The 21,629-nt window shown below is 33.8% G+C and overlaps 1 protein-coding gene across 1 annotated transcript in view; it reads left to right on the top strand.

Annotated features, from left to right (window-relative positions):
- The window catches only part of ERGIC2 (ERGIC and golgi 2), a 44,591-nt gene that overhangs the window by 7,665 nt on the left and 15,297 nt on the right, over positions 1 to 21,629 (top strand). Inside the window, exons 2-8 of the mRNA XM_025283444.3 lie at positions 2,605 to 2,747; positions 4,382 to 4,490; positions 6,337 to 6,383; positions 7,929 to 7,999; positions 13,575 to 13,615; positions 20,284 to 20,385; positions 21,467 to 21,562. Of these exons, the coding sequence (XP_025139229.2) occupies positions 2,642 to 2,747; positions 4,382 to 4,490; positions 6,337 to 6,383; positions 7,929 to 7,999; positions 13,575 to 13,615; positions 20,284 to 20,385; positions 21,467 to 21,562 (572 nt within the window). The 5' untranslated portion in view covers positions 2,605 to 2,641. The remainder of the gene's footprint in view (positions 1 to 2,604; positions 2,748 to 4,381; positions 4,491 to 6,336; positions 6,384 to 7,928; positions 8,000 to 13,574; positions 13,616 to 20,283; positions 20,386 to 21,466; positions 21,563 to 21,629) is intronic.

The raw sequence follows: 21,629 nt of genomic DNA, 5'->3' as shown, positions 1-21,629 counted from the left end.
CTCCCTCGCCATTCCCTCCCTCTGGGTCGTCCCAGTGCACCAGCCCCAAGCATCCAGTATCGTGCATCGAACCTGGACTGGCAACTCGTTTCATACATGATATTTTACATGTTTAAATGCCAGAGAGTTTTGTTTTAAAGTTAAGTGGCTTGAATGTATTTAGTATTTAACTCCTGTAGGAGAGAATGAGTAGAAATTTGAAAGATGGAAGAAGGATCAGTCTGGTGCTATTACTGCTAAGTGGATATAGAAAATAAATTTGATTACTGAGTTGAACAAACATGAGGAGCCATGGCTTATGCTTAATAAACACTCAGAAGCTTAATTTACATCTATCGTGGGAATCAAACTTTGCCTTCTCTTTTGTCTACATGTTATTTTTTTTCTTAGGAAAACCATCTATATGAAAACCAAATTATAATCTGAAGGCCACTTTTAAACATGGAATCAGTAGGGGGACTTAGTTGGATGTTTATAATAGCAAATGAAATCAGCCCTTTAATGCATTCAGCTTCCCTTTAGGGCCGTGGTTCCTGCATGGGCTGATTACGTAGTGCCCCTGGTTAGGGCCTGCTCTCTTTTGGGCAGTGTTTGTGATTCCTGCCAATGTTTACCTCTCTGGTCTCCTTTTTCTCCATGAATACTCTTTCTATGGTCTATTCTTTCTGTATTTTAGATTTTAGATAAGTCTTTCTGCTTTCTTCTAGACACTGCTTTTCTTTTAGTGACTTCTACAACCAATAGAATTTGACTTATTCTGTTAGGTGTTAATTTTATCAATACAGCTTTGATTTTGGTAATGCTTGTAGTATCACCTATCATGTTTATATAAATCAGCCATATAAAATTATATAAATATTTGTGATTTCAGTTATGGCTAGCATATTTTAGATATAGTTGGCATACTGATCAAAAGGAGAATAGCAAGCAGTCAATTTTTAAATAATATTTTTACTATCAGATCAGATCAGATCAGTCGCTCAGTCGTGTCCTACTCTTTGCGACCCCATGAATCACAGCACGCCAGGCCTCCCTGTCCATCACCAACTCCCGGAGTTCACTCAGACTCACGTCCATTGAGTCTAGTGATGCCATCCAGCCATCTCACCCTCTGTCGTCCCCTTCTCCTCCTGCCCCCAATCCCTCCCAGCATCAGAGTCTTTTCCAATGAGTCAACTCTTCGTATGAGGTGGCCAAAGTACTGGAGTTTCAGCTTTAGCATCATTCCTTCCAAAGAAATCCCAGGGCTCATCTCCTTCAGAATGGGCTGGTTTGATCTCCTTGCAGTCCAAAGGACTCTCAAGAGTCTTCTCCAACACCACAGTTCAAAAGCATCAATTCTTTGGCGCTCAGCCTTCTTCACAGTCCACCTCTCACATCCATACATGACCACAGGAAAAAACCATAGCCTTGACTAGATGAACCAGCTTTTGAATATACTATCTAGGTTGGTCATAACTTTCCTTCCAAGGAGTAAGCGTCTTTTAATTTCATGGCTGCAGTCACCATCTGCAGTGGTTTTGGAGCCCAGAAAAATAAAGTCTGACACTGTTTCCACTGTTTCCCCATCTATTTCCCATGAAGAGGTGGGACGAGATGCCATGATCTTCGTTTTCTGAATGTTGAGCTTTAAGGCAACTTTTTCACTCTCCACTTTCACTTTCATCAAGACGCTTTTGAGTTCCTCTTCACTTTCTGCCATAAGGGTGGTGTCATCTGCATATCTGAGGTTATTGATATATTTCCCGGCAATCTTGATTCCAGCTTGTGTTTCTTCCAGTCCAGCGTTTCTCATGATGTACTCTGCATATAAGTTAAATAAACAGGGTGATAATATACAGGCTTGATGTACTCCTTTTCCTAGATAATTTGTAAAGTTCAAAATTTTGTAAAGAGAACAAAATTCTCCCATGATCTACTTAAAACATTTTGTGTATAGGCTTTCAGTTTTTTTCCCAATTATCTTTTTCCCTGCCTCTAATAAAACTGGAATATGGCCTTCTAGTCTTTTCTTAACGTGTTATGAGTATTTTTGTACATTATTGTATTTTCTAAGATTTCAGTGCTTATCTAGATTCAGAACTTTTAATTCACTGAATTTGTATATTGGATATGAGAATTTTGTGAAATACCCTCATAATGAAATTTTTGTGCACAATACATATATTTTCCTTAGGATACATTCCTAAAAGAGGAATTTACTTGGTGAAAAGAGGAGTGGTGAATATTTATGTTGTTGTTAGCAATATATGAGCATGTCTATTTTACTTCATTGTCATCCTTTAATGGAAATGTGTTGTTTTTGTATGTTTTGTTAATTTAAAATAACCATTTTAATTTGTATATTCCAATATTACAAATATGATTGAGTAGCTTTTCACATTATTTGGCTGTTACATGTGTTAGTGTGTGTAAATTGCCTTTCATTAGTACTTTTTTCAGGGTGGGAGTGGAGAAAGAATAGTGTTAAGCTTTTTTTTTTTTTTCCCTTGAGGAGGAATGGGAATGTTAAGTTGTTCCAAGGACATTTATGAGTTATCTAAAAATAAAATCAGCCTTTTAATCTTTCTGAAGGATGCATTTATTCATTTTTTTATTCCTTAGCGTGACTATATGAAAGAAGAAGAAGGTTTTCCTGAAGATGAGGCGACTGAATCGGAGGAAAACCTTAAGTTTGGTGAAGGAGTTGGATGCCTTTCCAAAGGTTCCTGAGAGCTATGTGGAGACTTCAGCCAGTGGGGGTACAGGTGAGTATCAGTTCAAATCAGAACTCCTTCAGGAAGTTCATCTTCTGAGTTAGCATGCTAGTGAGGGTTGGGGTGAAGGCATGTCCACTAGACGGGAGTGTATGTGTACATATGGCTGATTCAGGTCATTGTACAGCAGACTCTAACACATTGGAAAACAGTTATACACCAATGAAAAAAAGAAGAAAAAAGGTTAAAAAAAACCTTTCTTTTCAAAAAAAAAAACTTACAGAAATGTCGCTATGAGGAAGAACTCATCAGTGAATTTTAAAGTAACTTTAAACTCATCAAAGTAACTTTATAGCTGATCTGTCCTCATGTCACACTATTTGCCTTAAATTTATTCTTCTATCTATGCTTTTTGTCATCCAACCCATCCTACCCAGCCTATGCATTTAGCAGTGTTTATTAAAGCATAACTGAACAAATTAATTCAGTTATACTGCTTTGGTGCTCTTGAATTATTAAGATTTTTATATGTAGATAGACTTGAAGTTATTTAATGATGTTGAAACTGCCTTAGTCTGTTTTGGTTAAGAGTAAGTCACTTTAGATATCATAATAAAAGTCTTAAATTTCACATTACTGAAGAAAGGTATCATAGGATAGTAAGTTAAGAGCTTAGACTTTGGAATCAGACTGTCTGGATTTAAATTCCACCTCTGCTCCTTCCTAACTACTTGATCTTCAGGAAGTTCCTCAACCTGTCTATGCTTTAGTTTCTTCTTACACAAAATGGGGATGTTATCAGTGTTTACCTGGTAGAGTTGCAGTAGCAATTAAATAAGTTAATATTTATAAAATACTCATAGCAGTACCTGGTACAGAGAGAATTTGTTAAATAAATTAATAATGAAATATATCAGAAAAATATGCCACTATAACGGTATTTACTATAACTTTTTTCTATGTGAAGAACTGATAAAACAATATATTTCTCATAAGATTCACATTTCATTTGGTAAAATCTATAGTACATCGGTTGCTATTTCTAATCTCCTGTGATTAACTTTTGCTAATGAATATAGTACAACTGTTCATTTTAAGTGTTTTTTGTCATAGTAGATGATAGTTCTTTTTCTTTTAATTAGATCTTTTAAAATGAAGTGAAATATTTGTGATATTTCCAAGTAGATAGAGTTTTATCTATCTACTTCGGTGAGTACAGAGGGAGATTTTATTTGACTTTCTGGCACAGATTGTGAACTCTCAAGATCTAAGAAATTAGGCTGTTTTTTTGTTATTTTAAGTGGACTACAGAATGGATACCATTTTTAATTATGAGGGGACTACTTTCATGCTTACTTTCATCATTTATCATGTCTGTGACACTGCTGTTTGTAACAAGGTAAAAGTTTTGTGTCTTTGTAATTTTGACAGATCCATTTAGTGAGAAATGTCCTTAATACTGAAGAAATAACATGCTTTCTCAATAATGCATATGTTTGTGTTCATTAAATCTTCATTTTTAAGTTGTTTTAGAAAAAAATTTATAATATTTTAAGAAAAATGGTTTACAGTATTCATTCATATGGCAATCACATTAGGGTGTTCTTTGCTAATTTTAATTCCAGTTTCCTGCTGTTTACCTTTTAAAAATTATTTTAATTCTTTCTTTTTTGTTGGTTTCTCAGTTTCTCTAATAGCATTTACCACTATGGCTTTATTAACTATAATGGAATTTTCAGTATATCAAGATACATGGATGAAGTATGAATATGAAGTAGACAAGGATTTTTCTAGGTAAGTGTTTTTAGTTTTTGAAATGCCTTTAGATTTAAATTGTTCTGAAAATAACATGTTTTAATTTTTATACATAGTTTATTTTAATTCTGAAGAAATAGTCCTGAAAAATTCTCATTATGCATTAGGTAAAATATTTTAGAATCATTTGAATACTGGTTAAATTTTAAGAGAGAGGTTCTCTGATTGTTTATACATTTGTTTAAAAAGGTTAGGAGAACAGAATGTATTTTTCCTTAGAAGTTGAAAAGATGGAAATTGTTTGATGTTTTGAGACTGTTTACTCTTTAGACTGTGAAATATCTTACTGATCTGCGTGAACTGGAAAACAAATTATGGTAACATTGTTTATACTTAAAGCTTGATTGTTGTAAATTATGTATAAACTATATTTTAAGGTAAACATCAGTTTTAAACCTTTGAAAATAACAGTATCTTAATTAGGAAATAAAACATACTTTATTCATATCATTTGGATTTTTTAATTGATTGAAGATAATAGGTTTATAACATGTAGGTTGCATTAGATAGCAGGAAACATTTACTTATTAATTTCAGTCCCATATCTGCCAGTTACTTGGTGTGTGACTTTCGAGAACTGACTAAATCTATATCTGCATGTGCTCCAGTTTTCTTTTCTGTAAAATGGGGATAATATTTATACTACTTTGCTCTTCAGATCAGTGAGAATTCAATCAGCCAACATTTGTAATAGGTCCTGTGCAACCCTGGGCAAGTCATATAGCTGGCTTCTTTTGGGCCTTAGTTTCATGATCTGTAATGTCAATATTATTCTTAATGCCATTAGTTTTTAAGGAATTTGTTGTTTTTCTTATTTATTTATTAATTTTTTTAGCCCCAATGAAACACTTTTTATTCTTTACAAATGAAGTCATGTAGTTCACCTCAAGTGTAGTGGGGATGTCCAGAAGCCTGTCCACTTGGCTTCATTTTCTGGTTCCTATAAAATCTCGTGAGCCTAAACTCCGTGGTTATTTGAGTACAGTTTGAACTTTAGACAACTTTAAGACTACATGAAATTCTAAAAATCCATACTATCTGTTGAAACCAGATGAAAATTATTAGGGTGAAAAAAAGTTTTGATAGGAAGCACAGGACAGACAGGACTGATACTGATTGTACTCATTCTGTTATTCTTGGAGCTTAATTCTTTTTGAAAATTTGATTTGAACTGATCATTTGAAAATAAGGCATTGATTTTTAAAAGGCCATGCAAAACTTTAAGAATCAGGTTTCTTTTTTTCTAGTAATTTCGGTACATTTATTTTGAGTCACACAGACCTAATTTCCAGTTCTGGTCTTAAGCTAGACATTTATTTATACTTCTGTAAACACCATTGCTTATCTGTAGAACTGAAGCTGTCCATTTTATAGGTCCATGATAAAGAATAAAGATTGTGGTATTTGTAGCATATCAGGCATAATGCTGTATGTATGGTATTTATTTGATAAGGGAAGAAAGACTTTCAGTTCCTACCTTTTGATTTTGAAAGTTTTACATTCTTTAGTCACATAGTCTATAAAAGATTTATGTAAAGAGAGGTTAATACTTTTTTCTGAGTTGCTTAGAGTTCTTAGTTGTAAACTTGTCATTAAATTAAAGGATACTGTGTTAAAAACTTGTAAGTCAGAATGGCTTTTGGAATAATTACAAAATACAATTTTTACTTTTGAAGAGCCTTTGTTTTGGCCATATGAAATGCTGTACAAGTTCTAATTGACATATTCTGTATGAAGTCCAAGTTTTTCATAGATCAGTTGATTTTTATTGCTCATGTTTTGCTGATCAGTTATTAGATTATAATATTTCCTTTTCATTTTTTAGCAAATTGAGAATCAATATAGATATTACTGTTGCCATGAAGTGTCAGTGTAAGTACATCTTTAACTTGATGAATGCATATATAAATTATGGTTAAATAATTGCTGCTGCTGTTAAGTTGCTTCAGTCGTGTCCGACTCTGTGCGACCCCATAGACGGCAGCCCACCAGGCTCCCTAGTCCCTGGGACTCTCCAGGCAAGAACACTGGAGTGGGTTGCCATTTCCTTCTCCAATGCATGAAAGTGAAAAGTGAAAGGGAAGTCGCTCGGTGGTGTCCGACTCTTAGCGACCCCATGGACTGCAGCCTACCAGGCTCCTCAGTCCATGGGATTTTCCAGGCAAGAGTACTGGAGTGGGTTGCCATTGCCTCCTCTAAATAATTGCTAATAAAAAGTAAAAAATACTGGCTGTTTTAACTTTATTTTCCCTTTATGATATTGTAAAATACTGTTGTAGTGTTATTTAAGAATGCAAATAAGAATGTTTTTCTCCACAGCTTGTATTTTTTAAATTTCTTCTCCATGAAGGGATTTAACTTTTACATTAGTATGATTAAAATGAAAGAAAATCGGAGGTAATTTTGATAAATCAAAGTTCTAGTTTAGGTATGTCCTGTTTGGAGGTATTTCTTATTTGGAGTACCAGTTTTTACACCCACCTTCTGCAAACATTGTCTGTCACTGTTTCAATTTACAACCCTTTACTTTTACTTTTGCACACAGATTCAAATCTTTTAAGTTAATGGTGGTGTTACCGTTTTCTGTTTTCTTCACTGGCTTCACTTAATTATACTGGTAGAAGTGAAAAAATGTTTTTATTCCAGATAGATACTGTTTGAATCAGTATTGCTCTCAGAAATGAGGATGCTTTTTCATCTTAAATTGTATGGTAAAATACTGCTTGAAAAGTAGAGACCAAGAATTCAGTAATTCAGACAGAACTTTTTAAAGTTGTGAACTCATTATATCCAATGTGAATCTCATTATATCCAAATTAATTTCTAAAAGATTTCATCTAAATCAGTTTCCCTTTTCCATTTATATTTTTTTATGTTAGTGGTTTTAAGATAAATATTTTGTATCTAAACTATTGAGTTAGTGTTAATACTGAATTATCATATTTTGCTTTATTATAGATGTTTGAATACCATTAAAATTTTACCCTTTTCAAAATAAATTTTCCCTATTTGTTGACTATTTAAATGTCATCAGTAGCTTTGCCTTAAGATTTTTTTAATCTCTAAAAATAATTCTTGTCATTAATATTTTGTCGGGCAGCCATTTAATACTGTGATTAGTTTATTGCCAGTTTTTGCAAAGCTCTTCAGTTCAGTTACGTTTATACTATTTTTACTGTGAGATTCCAAGTCATCTTTCTTACTGAGTAAAAAGTAGAAAAAGCATTATTAATTTTTGGAGTTACTTCCACCAAAACTATATAATACTACTGTTTTAACTTGAATAAATAATCAGTATAGGAAAGTGATCCCACATATTTGTGAGTTTTCTATTATTCATCTTAATTTGTTAGTTTACATCACATAAAGCTTGGTTCTGAGCATAAAATATAAAACTTGTAATTTTTTTTTATGCAGATGTTGGAGCAGATGTATTGGATTTAGCAGAAACAATGGTTGCATCTGCAGATGGTCTAGTTTATGAACCAGTAAGTTTGATTCACATATCGTTTTCAGTTGTATGCTTTGAGGAATTTTCCCCTTGAAAACAGTTTTGATATTTGCTTTTAGTTTTGTCTGATCTAGTTTTTAAAAAATACATTTTCTTAATACAGAAGTCATGTATGACAGTGTAAATCAGCTATACTTCAATAAAAAATAAAACAAGAAAATAAAAGTGATACATATCCTTTGTAAACATTTAGGGGAAGAAAAAAGTTATATTTGATACTAAAGCCTTGAGATAACTATTGTTAGCATTCTGGATATGCCTCTATAACAATAACCTTGTACTTGTTTTATATTTTTTGTTAATTCTTCCTAACAGTTTGCTTATCTCTCTTATACAGTTGCTAGAGTGATGACATTCCTTTTTTTCCGATGATTTAGAAATTCTGTGTCCTATTTGTATTCTTCTTTTACCAAATTTAAGCCCTTAAAAATATCTGAGCTATATTTCTCGTGTAATGAAGAATGAAGCAGTACCTAGGAGGAGAATTTTATATGCATTTACTTTTTTCACCTACCGTCACACCGCCATTTCCCAGACGCAGTGAAATACTGACATTGTCTTATCGTTTTCATCGCACAAGTTGTGTGTAATAAAATTAATTTATCAGAAGACACCAGCACATTACAGGGCCACAGATATCACATTACAGGGGCAGGTAATAACAGGTCCTGATCAGAGCTAGGCCTAAAGAAGCTTTAGAGAAGAACGTCCAGAACTCCCAGCTAGTTTGCCTGCGGGCTGCTCTGTTGGCTTTGTGGTACTTACACTTACGCATTCTTGAGTTGTTTGTTTACCATTGACAGTTGTGAACTCTCTAGAAACAAAATCGGAAAGTGAAGACTAAAGGTGATGGAGGATTAGAAGTAACTGAATGTGTGGAGGAGAAAAAGGAAGCCCTTAGGTTAGTTTTGATTACCAAGTTATTTTTAGTTTATAACAATAAAATGTATTTATGCCTTTTCATGCACACTTTTTAAATAAAATTTTCTAAAGAAAAAGGAACTGTTGTTAGTGCCACTCTGAATCTCTCTACTTCCTAACTCCTCTACTCCACTCAAAAAATTGGTATCACAGTAATTTTTAATGAGGTTAGTTACCGTACAAAGTCAGGTACCATGTTACTGCATACTGTTATCTGGAAGTTTAGATGGTGATTATTGTCAGGCACGTTCACATTTGCATTACATTTCATACTATTTTAGGAATAATTCTTCAACTTTCACTGAGTTTTACTGCTTTTATTTTTAGTCTTCTTTGTTTCTTTATTTTTATCATTTTTAAGGGACTTTTTGTGACTTCTTTATCACAGAAAGAATATTGGGATGGACATGTACACTCTGCTATATTTAAAATAGATAAACAACAAGATCCTACCCTATAATACAGGGAGCTCTACTCAACATTATGTGGCAGCCTGGTTGGGAGGGAGTTTGGGGGAGAATGGATACGTGTATATGTATGGCTGAGCCAGTTTGCTGTCCACCTGAAACTGTCAGAACATTGTTAATCGGCTATAGTCCAGTATAAAATAATTTTCTTAGAAAGAATATGTGGATTATGTTTTGTGACAGACTGCCATTCTGTCATTCCATTCTTCATACATGTTGGCTTAGAATAGAATTCTTGCTTTATGATACTTTGCACTCAAAACTTTGTAGACATTCCTTTATTGCCTTCTGGTACAATATTTTTTTCCTTGTAGGGAGTGTATTTATCTACTTACATGCTTTCTTTCCTTTACTTTTAAAATTCAAATATTTCTCCTATATATATATATATCCAAATGTAGATCTCCTTTAGTTGTTTTTGGCTTCTGGTGGTATTAGTGATCTGGATTTTTAAGTGTTTTTTGGTTGTTGGTTTGTTTTAAAGATGTTCAGAATAATACTTTTGCTTCTGCTTTTAAAGATTCTTATCAAATGATGTTGACTTTCCTGGAGTGGTTCTCAATATTTTATCAACTCCTGCATAAGATGTATATTTGGAACTTTGCCTCTGACTTCTGGATCAGTCTTTTTTTTCAATGCCTTCATTATGTTTTAAAATTCAGTGATTATACTTCCCACCTCTAATATATTGCAGATCACTCCATTTTTTTCTGTCTTCATGATGTTAAATCTCATTGAGAGATAATTAGAAAAACTTTTCTTCTTATTTTTAGAAATGGTATCATAGAGGAAAGTTAGGCCTTGGGCCTCAGATTGACCACGTCCTTCAAATGAATGGATCTTTTTTGTCTATTTTCTTGTTCTTCTTTTGGATGGGAAGATACATGGCCAAATAACTGATTGAGAGTTGAAGTAGACTGTTATGTCAGTTCCCTTTTCCTCCTCACCTCCACTTTTTTTTTTCCCAGACCTAAATGAAACAAGAAGGATATATAGTTTAGATATGCTATGTTTCTTCTAAGTAAAATTAAAGCTTCAGATGTTTTTGAAAAGAAACGAAGAAGTCACACTGGGTTCAGGATGGCAGAGTGCTTCACTGCTGCTGCTGCTAAGTCGCTTCAGTCGTGTCTGACTCCGTGCGACCCCATAGATGGCAGCCACCAGTCTCCTCCGTCCCTGGGATTCTCCAGGCAAGAACACTGGAGTGGGTGAGGGCGCTAGTATTTCTTTTCCGTGTTTATTTTTTGATAGGTTAAATTTAGCTAAGGTAATTCTTTTTTTTGAAAAGAAAGGAAGAAGTCACACTGGATTCAGGATGGCAGAGTGCTTCACTAGGGCACTAGTATTTCTTTTCCATGTTTATTTTTTGATAGGTTAAATTTAGCTAAGATAATTCCTGTTTTGTTTAACTGGTGTGACTGTCCTCATTAGCAGGCAGCTGTGGCAGTAATTTTGCTTAATTTATATTACTGTCCAGGTCACATATAAGCTGGGACTAATACTGCTGTGGACTGCAGTCTGTGGCATTGATCAAATTATTAAAAGTGTTCTTAGGATGGACGCTGTCTCTTCCTCAAGTGTGTTATTGTCTTTTATCACCTGTTTCCCTTGTTACTGTGAATTGGCAGTTTAATTGCTGCTTACATGAACTTTTCTTGTCTCATGAAATTAATTATGTGTTGGGCTGTTTTCTCAATTTAGTCTCCCTTGTATGCTGGCTTGCATAAGTTTTTAAAAATTTCCAGCAGGTGGATGCTGATTTAAAATAATTCAAAACAACGATATAGTTTGTGTCCTAATTTTTCTGTTTCTTTGAACATTGTGAGGATTTGAGGAAATATCATCTTGAGTTTATCCTCTGAAATTTATTTATGCTATTTTCTAGCAGTCTCTCCATATTCTGAGTGTCTGTCATTCTTCACATTTATTAAGTCTCTGATTTTTTTTTTAATGTATATTTTTTCTGGATAGCTTGTCTCTCTAGCTAGATGCTAAACTCCTGAGAAGAAATTGCTTGATTTTTTTCTTTTTTTTATCGCTCACAAACTGTAAAGCATAACGCATTACAGAATTGGGGCAAGATCATTGATTATTCCATTGTAACAATTTATTCCATTTCTTTCAATCATTTGTAAATAGGAAAGTTTTATTTTAACTGTCATATAATAAAAGTAATGTCTTAGTCATAAAGCTGCTGCTGCTGCTAAGTCACTTCAATCGTGTCCGACTCTGTGTGACACCGTAGACAGCAGCCCACCAGGCTCCCCTGTCCCTGGGATTCTCCAGGCAAGAACACTGGGGTGGGTTGCCATTTCCTTCTCCAATGCATGAAAGTGAAAAGTGAAAGGGAAGACGCTCAGTCATATCCGACTTTTAGTGACCCCATGGACTGCAACCTACCAGGCTCCTCCGTCCATAGGATTGTCCAGGCAAGAGTACTGGAGTGGGGTGCCATTGCCTTCTCCAAGTCATAAAGCTAGAAACTTTAAAATATGTATACTTCTTATATGTATACTTAAAAATTGTATACTTTTTATCAGTAATTTTTAAAATGTTTAACAATGTTTTTGATAAGTGTTCACTCCCTTGTCCTAATTTATATTAAAATATTTGAGGATTAGTATTAATGTAAAATTATTTGAGATAACTTTTACTTGTTTTTAAATTTTCACTCATTCTTTTAATATGCAGTCTGAATATAAAAACTTAATTCTAATAATTTTATAAATTTCTAAACCATGATCACATTATGCTATGTGATAGCTATTATTTATTTAAAGAAAAGAACCATTTTTAGGGATGTGAGAAAGTGAGAAATCTGAGAATTGGGCTTATACACTGACCCTTACTACCTGTGATTTTGAAAAAAAGTTTTTAACCTTTTGAGTTCTTTTTTATATATAAAAGAATAATAACAAACTCACAAGATTGTTATGAAGATTGAGATGTTAATTTAAGTTAGCATGTGGCCTAGCCCAAAGCCACTCTGTGGTTCCTTACCTGCTGTGTTAATCACTATGTTGAGCAGTTTGGGGATACCAAAGGAAAAATGGCATAGTCCCTGCTATCAACAGTTTTATTCACAGAGTAACTGGGGAGCAGGTGTATGTAGCCTCAGGTGTTGGCCTTGGTGTGTTTTTTAGATGTGAGCATTTTCTCTGTGTGCCATGGTATGAAAAGGTTGCAGGAGGAGTAACCAAAGTAATTTCATTGTAATCAGAAAGAGGGGGGCAATTTAACCTGGAACAAATGGTGTATAGAATTTAGACTGACTTTAGGGTCACAATTACAGGAGAGGAAGTCTCCAGGCTAACATAATTAAATGACCAAAGGCACAGAGTTAGAGCTGTTTGATGGAGTGAGTGGTTAAGACCAAGAATTTGTAGAGAGTAGTATGTTTAGGGCATGTTATGGGAGGCATCATTAATAATAATGATGAGTTAGAACGTAGAATTAATATACCTAGTTATGAATTGTCTTTATAAATATCAAAGGTGGACTTGCTATTTGAAAATTAAATTATGAGTATTGCCACAAATTAGGGGGGGTGGGTATTGCCACAAACCATGAGAAGCTTGCCTTTTTCCTTCTGAGTCTACAAAATAACAAAATTTGTCTTTGAATTGATGAATATACTGCCTAGATAACATTTCTTGAATTATTCTTTTTTGGTTAATACATTTGGGAATTACAGTATTACAGACATTGTTTAGCTTGTTTCAAAACTTGTTGATTTTATCTTGGTAAAATACCATGACAGAAACATGGGCTTTGGATGCTAGAATACTATACTTAAACTGTATGAGTTTTTCATTTCTTCTTCTTTTTTAAATGCTTAAGTTTCTTGCTGGCATCATTTAAATGATTTTAAGCCCTAAATTATCATTTTGTACATGTGATAGATTGCATTGTATCCATTCCTATAAATGTAGGTTTCTATAACAGGAAAATATTTGCAGTTAGTAAAATTTCTGTGTACTACTTTTGAGTATAAGTATCATATATTTATTAGTTTAACTTATGGAGGATTAAATGTAAATTATGAATACTTGTTTTTAATGGCACTATAAATTTGTTCCTTGCTCAAAGCAAATTGTTTTAAATTGTAATATTAAAGCGGGGAGAAATTGACAGTTCTAGTGATTATGTTTTGTTTTATTTCAGGCAATATTTGATCTTTCACCACAGCAAAGAGAGTGGCAGAGGTAATAAGTAAACAAAGTATTGTGGTTCATAGAAATCTAGATCTTGCTTTGCTTATTTTGTCTACTGTGAATTATGTATAGATTCCTCTAGGCATTTGTTTGAATGAAATATTAACAGAATACAGTATATAATACAGTCTTTTCAATTTGAAGTTTTATCAAATCTTTGGAATGTCATATCTTTTCTCTAATCCACTTTGAACCATAAATACATTTTATTTTATATTTAAAATTGTATTATCTATTTAAATATTTTTAAAAGCATATATGATCAAATTTGAATACAAAGGATATTAAGTGAAAATAGAAGCCTCCTTATCATTCTTTAAACCTAGTACCACTGATGAGTGCTAATAACCAGTTTTCTGTATGTGGCTGTATTTGCTTATGTTACTTTTTTCCTAATACAAATGGGGTCATTCTATACATCTGTTTTATAACTTGCTTTTTCCAACCTAACCTTATATTTTGGACATCTTCCCACTTAAGTATATACAGTGGTATATTTTATTGACAAACTATAATAGTTTTTGGATACTTACTGATGGGCATTTAGATTGCTTACAGGTTGCTAATATCAATGCTCAGTGAAAATTCTTGAATCTAATTTCTCATGTGAATATATGTATATATTCCTTATGTACTTGTGTGAATATATGTATATAAAATTTCTAGAAATGAAATTTCTCTTTTAGATAATATTTAATGTTTTGATAAGTTGTCACACAAGGAAAAAACATTTGTAATGATGAGGTGGTGGTTGTTAATTAAACTTATTGTGGTAATCATTTCACAGTATATATGTTTATACCTTAATCTTACACAATGTTATATGCCAGTTATATCTCAGTAAGATTGGTAAAAGATTTTGATAGATAATGCCAAATAGTTTGATTTATACTCCACAACTATGTGAGAGTACTTGTTTCTTTAACTTCACCGACAGTGGGTATAATCAGACGTTTTAAAAAAGATGTTTGCCATTTTGATGGGTGAAAACTGATAATGCACTTTTAAATTAGCATTTCTTTATAAATAAGCTGAATATCTTTGAATTTTTTTTTTCCTGTTTGTATTTTTGTATGAAACTCCTTGTTCATGCCATATGCCAATTTTGCTTGGTCATTGGGTTTCTTCTTACTACTGTTAAGAGTTCTTTGTATATTAAAGAAATTACTTTTTTATGGTAAATGGTTACTGCATCCCATCTCTGTCCTTTCTTTTTGGTTTCTAGGCTGTGTCTTGTGTTTAAAAAGGTATTAACTAATTTAAGATTATTAAAAAATAAATTTTTTTACTCATCCTTTTCTTTCTTTCTAGTCCCTAAGTATTGGTTCATTTCAAATGCCTTTTTCTTTTAATTTCTACTTTCATCGTTTGGAGAGATTTAAAATTTTTTTTTTTTTTTTACGTATAACTAAATCACTTTACTGTACACCTGGAACTAACATAACATTGTGTATCAACTTCTGATATAAAGTAAAAAAGAATTAAATTATAATACCATTATTGCACCTTAACAAACTAACAATAAATGTTTTATATCATCATATTATGATTCAGTATCCAGACTTCCCCCAATTGTCCTTTAAATTTTACATCATTTTTTTGACTCAGGATCCAAACTGCATCATTGGATTGGTTAATGATGCTTCCATTTTTTTAATGGACAGATTCTCCCACCATATCTTCTTCCCTTTTGCAGTTTTTTTGTTTAGGAAATTGAATCATTTGTCCTGTAGAAGTTACACAGTTTGGGTTTTGCTGATTGTATTCCTAGGTTATTACTATACAAGCTCCTCAGGACTGTGTGTTTCTTGTAAATTAGTAGTTCTAGAGGTTTGGTCAGATTCACATTTGATTTTGTGCCAAGAATACATTATGGGTGATGCAGTGGCCTTCCATCAAAAAACACGTAATGTCTCTTGATCTGTCCCTTTGAGAAGTGAGCAGCCTGTAATAATCATAGTCCAGATCCACACATGTTGTTAGAGGTTACAAAATGGTCATATTCTAAACCTACCAGTAGTTTTCATTTTTTAACTGAAAATGTTTCTATAAAGAGAAACCTTCATCATGATATACACTCTACATAGGAAAAGAAAGATAACAGATTCTTCCCCTTTTACAGCCAACTTTCGAAATAAAGACTCTAATCACCAAAGGTGACAAGTGGGTTTTGTTGTTCTTGTTAGTGTCTTTGGCATATAGTTGAAACAAATGTAGTTGAACAAAATGACTTAATGTTTTGGTGTCTCTGGGCCTCTAGACCTTTTAGTAGAGAGCTGTCCAGGAATGAAATGTATTACTTTATTCTAGAAATGTTAAAAGTTATAAGTCTGCTTTCATGTGGAATTTTATTCAGTGTTCAAAACTAGTAATAAGTGAGAGACAACACTGTGTTTTTACTGTTAAAATTATAAATATGTTCCAGCGTGCAGTTTTCTCTTTTCCATCATAGTGCACTTTTTCATATCCCTTCATCTATGGAATATTAGCTCGGGTTTTTACTGGCCTATTTGAGGCTCACACACACACACACACACACACACACATGGTTTGTTGTCATCAAGCTCTTTTCCCACTGCCCAAGCACTAAAATTTGAACTCTGGAAATATATGACATGCAAAAATATGAAGGTTTCAATTTCTGCTAGCATCAGATATAAAGTTTTTGAGTCTGTACATACATATATCTGAAGATGAAATCTGACCTCTTGAAGCTTCCTAAATTATTGTGTTCTGCTTCCAAACAAATATTTGTGAATGGACTACAGATGCCTAAGGCCTAACAACCTAAATAATGTGCATACCAAAATGTTCTTTTCCTACAGAATTTGCTAAAATATATTTAAGTTTTCTTTCATTTGTTCTGCTTTCTTAAATATTTAGGATCCCAACTAATTTTTTTCCTGAAGTAGTAAATCTCAAACTCTGTACATAGCCTTCCTGATTACAGCTATTTATTTCTACTGATTTTACAGTGTAAAAATGACCTTTTATTTTAACTAGGCCTATTTTTACCAATGTCTTCAGTGGGTGATGCATATGTATTTTGTCTTTATCTCTCACTTGCCCTTCTAGAAAATGTTTATTATTATATCATGATAGTATGTAAAGTATATTCTGATTTATATTTGCTTCTTCAAGTGTTTGTTTATAATTTTTCAAAATTATATATGTTTATATATATTTAAAAACTTTTTGTGAGTATTTTTAGTTTCACACCAAATTTGAGTGAAAACTATAGAGTTCCCAAATATCCCCTGTCCCTTCATATGCATGGCCTCCACCATTATCAGTATCCTGCACCAGAGTGGTACATTTCTTCCAGTTTATGCACCAATATGAATACATCCTTATTGCCCAGAGTCTGAAGTTTACATTAGAGTTCTTAGAGTCTTAAAGATGTACATTCTGAGTTTTAACAGATACCTAATGACATATACCCACCATTATAGTATATGTATTTTTGCTGCCCTGAAAATCCTGTTTTGTCTGTTCATCCTTCCTTCCCCTCTGGGTTATAAATTCTGTACTAGCTGAGTTTGAGTTCTAATATAGATGACTTTGGATGTTAGTTATATAAAGGTATAGAGTTAAAGTAGGTGAAATAGGATTATATCTAAAGATACAAAGTTATTGTTAAAAATGGTAGAAATAGAAGTAATACTTTTATTCTTGGTCTTGTTGTTCAGAATAAGTAATTTCATGAATTTAGTTTAAAAAGATGTCTTCAAGCAACTCTGTTTTATTTTGGCTAAGTATATTTAAAAAGAAAATCTAAGCATGAGTTCTCAAATGTATACTAAGCTCTCTATGATCCTATATCTTATATGCTGATACTTTTTTTAAAAATTATAGGTAGAATATAATCTTTTGTTTAGAATGGTCATGTCATAGAATAAAGTTCAGGTTACTTCGGGAAAGGCAGATACTAGATGATGTTAAATTTCACTGTGGCCTAATTTGTACTGAGAATTGGAAGCTCATGTTGTAGATTTATACCCCAGTCATCTCCACTTTTTAGTTCAGTTGCTCACTTGTGTCTGACTCTTTGCGGCCCACGACTGAAGCATGCCAGGCTGCTTCCCTGTCTATCACCAACTCCTGGAGCTTGCTCAGATTCATGTCCTTTGAGTCAGTGATGCCATCCAAACTTGTCCCCCTTCTCCTGCCTTCAGTCTTTCCCACAATCATGGTCTTTCCAGTCAGTCAGTTCTTCGCAACAGGTGGCCAAAGTATTGGAGCTTCAGCTTCAGCATCAGTCCTTCCAATGAATATTAGGACTGAATTCCTTTAAGATTGACTAGTGCGATCTCCTGGCAGTCCAAGGGACTCTCAAGAGTCTTCTCCAACACCACAGTTCAAAAGCATCAATTCTTTGATGCTCAGCTTTCTTTATACTCCAACTTTCACATCCATACATGACTGCTGGAAAAACCATAGCTTGGAATAAACAGATGTTTGTCAGTAAAGTAATGTCTCTGTTTTTCAATATGCTGTCTAGGTAGGTCATAGCTTTTCTTCCAAGGAGCAAGCGTCTTCTAATTTCATGGTTGGAGTCATCATCTGCAGTGATTTTGGAGCCCAAGGAAAGAAAGTCTGTCACTTTTTCCATTGTTTTACCATCTATTTGCCATGAAGTGATGGGACTGGATGCCATGATCTTAGTTTTCTGAATGTTGAATTTTAAGCCAACTTTTTCACTCTCCTCTTTCACTTTCATCAAGAGGCTCTTCAGTTCCACTTTGCTTTCTGCCACAAGCATGGTTTCATCTGCATATCTGAGGTTATTGATATTTCTCCCAGGAATCTTGATTCTAGCTTGGGCTTCATCCAGCCCAGAATTTTGCATGATGTGCTCTGCATGTAAGTTAAATAAGCAAGGTGACAGTATACAGCCGTGACGTATTCCTTCCCCAAATTTGAACCAGTCCGTTGTTCCATGTCCAGTTCTAACTATTGTATTGCTTCTTGACCTGCATACAGATTTCTCAGGTGGCAGGTCAGGTGGTCTGTTATTCCCATCTCTTGAAGAATTTTCCACAGTTTGTTGTGATCCACAGTCAAAGGCTTTAGCATAGTCAATAAAGCAGAAGCAGATGTTCTTCTGAAATTCTCTTGCTTTTTCTATGGTCCAGTGCATGTTGGCAATTTGATCTCTGGTTGCTCTGCCTTTTCTAAACTTGAACATCTGAAAGTTCTCAGTACATGTACTATTGAGACTGAACTTGGAGAAATTTGAGCATTACTTTACTAGCATGTGACATGAGTGCAATTGTGCGGTAGTTTAAACATTCTTTTGCATTACCTTTCTTTGGATTGGAATGAAAACTGACCTTTTCAGTCCTGTGGCCATTTCTGAGTTTTCCAAATTTGTTTGCATATTGAGTGAAACACTTTCACAGCATCATCTTTTAGGATTTGAAATAGCTCAACTGGAATTCCATCACCTCCACTAGCTTTGTTTGTAGTGATGCTTTCTAAGGCCCACTTGCCTTTGCATTCCAGGATGTCTGGCTCTAGGTGAATGATCACACCATCATGGTTTTCTGGGTCATGAAGATGTTTTTTGTATAGTTCTTTGTGTTCTTGCCACCTCTTCTTAATATCTTCTGCCTCTGTTAGATTTCTGCCCTTTATTGTGCTCATCTTTGCATGAAATGTTCCCTTGGTATCTCTAATTATCTTGAAGAGATCTCCAGTCTTTCCCATTCTATTGTTTTCCTCTATTTCTTTGCATTGATCACTTAGGAAAGCTTTCCTATCTCTCCTTGCTGTTCTTTGGAACTCTGCATTCAGATGGATATATGTTTTCTTTTCTCTTTTTGCCTTTTGCTTCTCCTTTGCTCAGCTATTTGTAAGGCCTCATCAGACAACCATTTTGCCCTTTTGCATTTCTTTTTCTTGGGGATGGTTTTGATCACCATCTCCTGTACAGTGTTCTCTATCCAGAGTTCTTCAGGCACTCTGCCTATCAGATCTAATCTCTTGAATCTGTTTGTCACTTCCACTGTTAGTTGCTCATTTGTGTCCGACTCTTTGTGACCCCATGGGCTGTAGCCCACCAGGCTCCTCAGTCCATGGGATTCTCCAGGCAAGAATACTGGAGTGGGTTGCCATGCCCTTCTCCAGGGAATCTTCCCGACCCAGGTATCAAACCTTTGTCTCCTGCATTGCTGGCAGATTCTGTACCATCTGAGCCACAAATGAAGCCCTCAAATCTGTTATTTGACCCTGTATTTGTCCTGTTCTTTTTATCTATAACACTTTATTCAGTATCTGACAAAAGCTAATAATTTTGTGATTGCTGCATACGTGCATGAAGAATGAATTTAGATATTCAGATGAACAGAAAGTCTTTCTCGGTGGCTCTCATTCCACCTGTGATGGACATATAAACAGGATCCACACGCTCATTATTTGTAGAAATAGATAGGATTAGGGACCCCAGCTTTTAGACCTGTAGCCACACTACCTCTCTTTTCCTACTTTCCAGGAAATGACCAAAGAATACTTGGAATTTTATTTTAGAATAAGTTTCTTTAATAATAAATATATGACTTAGCTAAGTCAACTAGCCATTGTTATTTTTCAAATACTGTTGACTTTCTCTTTGTGTCTTATTGTATTTTTAAACTGTTGCTTGTTTGTTTTGTATTTAGGATGCTACAGCTATTTCAGAGTAGACTGCAAGAAGAACATTCACTTCAAGATGTGGTATTTAAAAGTGTTTTTAAAAGTGCATCAACAGCACTTCCACCAAGGTGAGATGTGTATTTTAACTGTGAGACTATTTACTAAGGATTTACTGTGACGTGATTTAGTAATGGTTTAGTTCTCTGAATCTCCTAGTTCTTAGAGAAAATATAATCATTCTGTATGATGAAGATGCTTTTTTAACTCTTGAATTTATGGCCAGTGATATTGATCAGGATTATCATAAATAATAATATTTTTATTTAATTTTTCTCTTTTATGTGTGTATGGTATACCTTCATATAAAATTGTACTAAGTTTTAAGAACAAATTAATTGTATTTACCATTATGGTGATGTATAAACTTTGGTTAGGAATTTCATGTTTTTATGTTACTTTTTGTCTCTTTTATAGATTAGAAGAGCTGATATTTGGAAATGCTATTGTCATAAAAATGATTATTTAAATTTAAAACTATATAGAGGTTTTACGTTTGTTTTGGAAGAAAATGTTCTTATATATATGAAGTTAAGTGTCATTCCCTTCCCTTACCTCATTCTTTTTCCCATCCCTTCCTATCGCCGAAAGTACCAGAAACAAATGATGAAAGTGTCTTTGTTGGACTAATAATTCTTTACTTTTCATTTTTCTTCTCTCATTAGATTTAGTGCTCTGATTAAATTTGAATAACTATGAAATTTTAGGTTTGTGTAAATATATATTCTATAGTTGGGCTTTCCTGGTGGCTAAGATAGTAATATCTACTTGCAGTGTAAGAGACCTGGGTTCAATCCCTGGGTTGGGAAGATCCCTTGGAGAATGAAATGGCAACCCACTCCAGTATTCTTTCTTGGCGAATCCCATGGACAGAGGAGCCTGAGGGCTACAGTCTGTGGGGTTGCAAAGAGCCAGACACAATTGAGCAACTAACACTTTGATTTACTTTTCACTTTTATATATAATTTTTTTCATTTTTGTAGTTTTTAAAAATAAATGTTTAGATTTCAAAAAACTGCTATTCTGCTTTTGACATGTAGAGCATTACGTAAAAATCAATCTTTAGGAGTTTTTTTCCTCTATAAAATTTCCTCACCAGTAAATGATAACTACTGACTATGCTGTAAGTAATCGTAATGTATCTTGTAACAGGGAAGATGATTCATCACAGCCTCCAGATGCTTGCAGAATTCGTGGTCATCTGTATGTCAATAAAGTAGCAGGGAATTTTCACATAACTGTGGGCAAGTATGTTCTTTTCACTTGCTGAAAATACTTTAGACAAGTTGGCAGTTTGGTTAAAAGTCAGATCTTT

This window comes from Bubalus bubalis, chromosome 4 (genome assembly GCF_019923935.1).
Source record: "Bubalus bubalis isolate 160015118507 breed Murrah chromosome 4, NDDB_SH_1, whole genome shotgun sequence".
NCBI classification, from domain to species: domain Eukaryota; kingdom Metazoa; phylum Chordata; class Mammalia; order Artiodactyla; family Bovidae; genus Bubalus; species Bubalus bubalis.
This window is presented reverse-complemented; position numbering and strand designations above follow the sequence as displayed.